The sequence below is a fragment of the Lycium barbarum genome, chromosome 1 (genome assembly GCF_019175385.1).
Source record: "Lycium barbarum isolate Lr01 chromosome 1, ASM1917538v2, whole genome shotgun sequence".
Classification (NCBI taxonomy): domain Eukaryota; kingdom Viridiplantae; phylum Streptophyta; class Magnoliopsida; order Solanales; family Solanaceae; genus Lycium; species Lycium barbarum.
In genome coordinates, this window is record NC_083337.1 from 16,591,039 (window position 1) to 16,596,904 (window position 5,866).

At 34.0% G+C, this 5,866-nt stretch overlaps 1 protein-coding gene across 1 annotated transcript; it reads left to right on the forward strand.

Moving 5' to 3' along the window:
* The first annotated feature begins 237 nt into the window (after positions 1-237).
* Positions 238-4,807, forward strand: LOC132631685 (acidic endochitinase-like). The gene is made up of 2 exons (XM_060347390.1): positions 238-740; positions 3,978-4,807. Exons 1-2 carry the CDS (start codon positions 671-673, stop codon positions 4,805-4,807), a joined length of 900 nt encoding a protein of 299 aa, XP_060203373.1. The 5' UTR covers positions 238-670.
* Positions 4,808-5,866: the final 1,059 nt, after the last annotated feature.

The window sequence follows — 5,866 nt, forward strand, 5'->3', positions numbered from 1 at the left end:
ATACAAATTTAATACAATTTTGAATATCGCTTTGAAATTCGGATAAATGTAATAAAATTACAACAACATTATATACAACTTTCATGCAGTATCAATATAAAATTTTCTTCTTGTTAAATGTACAAAGAGAGTCAGTAAATTAGAAAAACAGCAGCTATCCATTCGAGAGAAGGATCGGAGAGGTGTGAAAGTACCGATGACCCTTTCAACATATACAGTAGATTCTAAAGAAAGTTGGGTTGTTCCAATCAGCCAAATAGCCTCCAGTTCCACAAACTCGGTCAAAATTGGTTCTTCTTTATCGGAAACACAACAATCTCGGATGGGTTTCTTTAATGGCATTCTGAGAGGAGTCTCCATTGAAACCTTTTCACTCATTGTTTCAAACAATAAAGAGGAATAAAAAAAAAACAATTTAGGTTAGAAAGAGAGTTGTTATCAGGCAAGAAACATTAAAATTAGTGAAGAATTGTTCGTCGATGAAGCTGAAATCATATCATATTGGGAGAGAAGATGAATTTTAAGTTCGAAAATGGTGTCTATCAACAACTTTAGAGAGAGAGGGAGAGAAATCTTTTTGAAAACTATCAGATTGGTAATTGATTGGTAACTATTCTAAAACTAACCCACATCAAAATCAGATTCTCTTCCTAAAAAAAAGCTCAAAATCATGGGTATCACATTAAGCTCAAATCTGTTATATTTTGTAATTTTTTTAGTATGTTTTGTAAATAAGGAAAAATATCTTTATGTTTTATAATATAGAGTCTTAAGTAGTATTATTACGTCATTTTTCCTTCTATTATCTTTGGGTTTCGATTCCTATTTGGAATGGCGGATTAATATGTACGTACAACCCTGTATAGAATCTTTTCTTCTTTTTTTTTTTTGTTGCAGGGATTTCCCTTCAAAGGCTCTGGTCTTTAATTTTTGTCCCTCAAATTGCAGGACTAATTTTTTCTCTTCACTTAAAAAAGTGATTGAAAATACATCGAGGTTCTAGCTTCGAACCCCCGCTCAGTTAAAAAAAAAAATCTCAAGTCAAGGCTTAGGCATAATTTTTTTTTTACTCTGCTGGAATTCTACGGCCTAACTTTTGCCCGAATAGGCCTAATTTTGCGACTAAGTTCTGTCTTGCGATTTTTTATTTTTTTTTACTGAGCCAGATTCGAATCAGAACCTCAAAGTATTTTAGGCGAAGGACGAAAATTAAAGACCAACAATTTGAGGGGCAACAATTAAAGACCACCCTGAATCCTTAAGGGAAAATGACATAGTAATACTTGTTAAGATCCTATATTTACAAGACATAAGGATACTTTTCCATATTTACAAAATATATCAACTTAATTACAAAACATACCAGATCTGGAAAATTTAAAAGCCCGCCCTTTTCCCTAATATTATGGGCTGAAAAATTGGAGGCTAATATACCTCGTGCTACAACAGTGAAGCAGACCTAGCTATTCTAATTTAAAATCTTCATGTTTTGGACATCTTGTAAAATCCAAGCTAAACTCAGGAATTTAGACTTATCATACTGCTTCATCCAAGTTCAAGCCATTCACTTCTTCTTCTTCAACCTGTTGACGTGCGACTGAGTATATGCAGTTCCCTGCAACCATTCATCTGTAGATGCATCAGTTGTTGCAGTTCCAACTTCAATCTTTGTAGTTTTCTTTGGGGATTTAGTTTTGCTGCAAGAGTTGGGGGTTTTGGTTTCCATGAAGGATAATTTGACGAATCTGTTGAATAATTAGTTTGTGTTTATGTTTTTAGGTTTTATATGATTAGGGATTTGAATTAGTTTCTGGAAAGTTTTCTAATTATTTTGGTTTTTAATAGTTTAGTTCTTAGGAGATTGGGTAATGAATTGTATGAATAATGATAGAATTGTGAATTATGTAACGCATAAACCTGTATGAATGATGGTAGAATCATGACTTATGTTTCAGAAAATTATTTTTTAAAGTTTCCTATGTTCTTCTTGTTGTATTAAATTTGTATAAATATTGTATGAAAGTTGTATATAATCTAACTGAAAATTATACACAAAAATATGAGCGAAATTCTAATCCTTAAGCAAGATATACATATTTCATACCTATTTCAGTATTCATACAAGAAAATTTGAGGGAAATTTTAAGCCTTGAGTGAGATATACTCATTTCATACATTTTTCATACACAAAATTCGAAGTGAAAATTTTAAGCTTTTAGCGACATATACACATTCATACACTTTTCATACACAAAATTTAGAGCAAAATTTTTAAGCCTTGAGCGAAAATTTCCGTATATGTTTTGTAAGAAATCTATTGGTATGTTATGTAAACCGAAAAGTATCTTCATATTTTGTAAATATACCCTATTCTTATCTATATATAAGTTATTTTCTCCTACAAATTGCCCTTCTTGACATTCTTTTGACCCAAGATTTCTTTTATAGCAAATTAAGCCTAGGTTCATGGTAAGCGAAGAGCTTCAAAACAGTTTCATCTAGAAATGCAATGATCCTCGTGATTGCTATATATGACAAGGAGCATATCTTCAAAGTGAGAGTGAAAAAGGTTAATTTACCAAAATATTAAGCGCGTCACATCCCAAATTTTCGAAAAATAATCAACTTTTTGGGGATGGAGGGAAAGTAACAGAAAAAGAAAAAGGTTTTAAAGCGTGCAACAATTTTGGTAGCTTAGAATTTCTATATTTGAGGAATCATCATCTAAAATTATTTTAGGCGTGCTAGGTTAGCTAATTAATTTTATTTGTGAAACTATTATTTAATTCTTTAAAAAGAGCAAATTAAGACCCTAATATATACTGAGGAAGGCGTTAGGTATCTCTACTTTAATATAGAAACGCTTTTTGGTCTAGTTTTAATTTATTTTTCAAGTCCATTAATCACTCTTAAGGCGACATAATTTTCTACCTATAGGTGTACTTGGCGAATTAAAGTGAAATAATCTCAATATAAATGAAATAAAAAAGAAAAATGGCACCACATGGCCATTTGTCTCTCGATATGGGCTATGGAAGCCAAATGCCCTTTTTATTGTCTAGTTTAGCTTGCTTTAGCTATTTAACAAAATTTCATGCACATTTTACTGCCCCAATTCATCGAATTCTTCCAACTTCTCTTTCTCTCTATCTCTAGTTCCCTCCTCTCTTCTCTCTCTTTTTTTAAAAAAAATTATCATTTTCGATTAGAATTAGAAGACGCGATTAGCAATCCAAAAGAGCACGATATGATGCTTATTCATACTATTTGCCTATTTGGTGTAAAATTTGGCATTGTAAATGAAAAAATAAAAGTATTGTTTTGGTGATTGAACTGCAATTTTCACCATCAAGTTTCATTAAAATGGGGTTGCAATGGACAATCTTGATGCAAGCACTTGCAACTCATCAACAGAACTCTCAAGATCATACCTATTATTTGAAGCAACTTTTATGAATCCTTGCACATAAATTTATATTCAGATGAACCTGGTGCCAACACTAAGCATCCGCCTAATAACTTATGGCTTCAAAGGCAAATTTCACTCATTTCAGAAACTTGCCTGTGTCTTGTAATTAGTTGGAAGTTCTGGCAGACTGGCAGTGGACAAGAACTATTAGACAATGTCAAGAAGCTTTTGAGACTCCACGCACTGTTGATGTGAAACCAACAGCATAAGCCAAAACCGTTATTGTAACACATACGTATAAATTAAAAAAGAGGGACTACGTGACCGCAAAGTAACACCTTCAATTATACATAAGCACAAAATAATAGCTCTCTATCTAAGCATGTCTACTCCTATAAAGGCCATATTTTTCTAAAACATTCTCCATAATTAAACTAGTACTGCTTCTCAAGTCTATACTTCAATAGTTGGTTCATAATCTTTGAAAATTTTCAAAATATGGCACTTCCTATGAAAACAAATATGCCAATAATCTTCTCCTTATCCATTCTGATACTAGTTCTTTCTTGTGATGCTGGTGGAATTTCAATCTATTGGGGTCAAAATGCCAATGAAGGAACTTTATCAGAAACTTGTGCCACGGGTAACTATGAAATTGTGAACATAGCTTTTCTTGCAACTTTTGGCAATGGTCAACAGCCCACGATAAACCTCGCAGGTCATTGTGATCCAAGTCTAGGGGAGTGTACCAAATTAAGTTCGGACATAAAATCATGCCAATCAAATGGAATAAAAGTAATCCTGTCAATTGGAGGCGGCGCTGGATTTTATTACCTTTCCTCTGCTGACGATGCTAGGGAAGTTGCCACTTATCTTTGGAACAACTACTTGGGGGGGCAATCGAGCACTCGTCCACTTGGCGATGCTGTATTGGATGGAATCGACTTTGATATTGAAGGCGGAACAAATCTATATTGGGATGTCCTTGCCAAGTCTCTTTCCGCATATAGCAGTATGGGTAAAAAGGTCTACTTGACAGCAGCCCCGCAATGCCCATACCCTGATGCTTGGATTGGAAATGCCTTAAAAACAGGTCTTTTCGATTACGTTTGGGTTCAATTCTATAACAATCCTCCTTGTCAATACAGTTCTGGTGATATTAACAATCTTGAATCTGCTTGGGAACAATGGACTTCAGATATTCCGGCTAAAAAGATTTTTCTTGGATTACCAGCAGCTCCAGCAGCTGCTGGAAGCGGATTTATACCTGCTGGTGATCTCACTTCTCAGGTTCTTCCTAAAATAAAGAGCTCAGGTAAGTATGGTGGTGTAATGTTGTGGTCTAAATATTATGATGACCAGACTAATTATAGTTCTTCAATCAAGAGTGATGTCTGAAATCCTGAGCCATATATTAGTCTCCATAATGACTAAAGGTTCTGAGGAAAAAGACATCTATATTTGATTGCATCACTTTGTGATCTGTAACTAATATATGTAAAATTATGTTTTGTGCAACTATAAAAAATTATTCAGAGATTCGTGTGCTCGTTTTTGATCGTCAAGCCTCCCCCTCCCCAACTGCAGAAAACGAATGAAAGAACTTTCTAGGCCAGAAATATAATCTTACTGTTTAATAAAAACAGATATAATGAAATCAAGAATCAGGCAAAAGAATATAATACTACTCAGAGAAGTAAGCATTTTCAATCTTTTAAGTGACCTAAATTTAACCCTCTGAACTTGTGAGAACATCTAGTATATCCAGGTGTATAACTAATTAATATTGCAGCAACAAATTGAATTTATTCTAGCCATTACTGAACTTTGTCTAATATAAACCAAGTTGATCGTCAAAAGATACTAGATACATCAACTTCATGCTACCAGAAAAAAATAGAACATCTACTTCACCAAATTTTCTTGTTTAAGAGATCTCTCTTCTTCTTCATTCTATTGAAGCTAGTGTCATGTAAGAAGCTCCTTCTAGTCTTGTATTTCCTTGGTCCGGAAGTTCCTGAATGTTTTTCATTTTTTCGCGCGGATTGTCCTTCAAAGGCACGGGTCTTTAATTTTTGCCCCTCAAATTGCTGGTTTTTAATTTTGCCTTTTGCTTAAAAAGGTGGCCAAAAATATCTCGAGATTCTAGGTTCGAACCCCGCTCAGTTAAAAAAAAAAATCGCAAGGCAAGGCTTTGCAAAAAACCTGCCTTATGCGGTAGAGTTTGCCTTAACGCATAAATAAAGTCTGCCGCAAAAATTAAAGACCAACAATTTGAGGGACAAAAATTAAAGACCACCCCAAAGAAGGTCAATCGTGCAAATTTCCCTTTTTCATTTTTTGTTAGCAAAATGTGTATCAGAACATGTGTTATGAACGGGAATAACTCAAATAATGCTTATGGGCCCGTTATTTAGACAGAAGCTGGTCAAGTTGTTGGGTCAGGGGCTAAAATGC

What these genes read in the sequence shown, in the direction of transcription:
- LOC132631685 (XM_060347390.1), top strand. Translation starts at nt 671, where the DNA reads ATGGGTATCACATTAAGCTCAAATCTGTTATATTTTGTAATTTTTTTA. An exon ending in ATGTTTTGTAAATAAGGAAA is followed by an intron (nt 741 to 3,977) that starts AATATCTTTATG and finishes TAGTTCTTTCTT; the next exon opens with GTGATGCTGGTGGAATTTCA.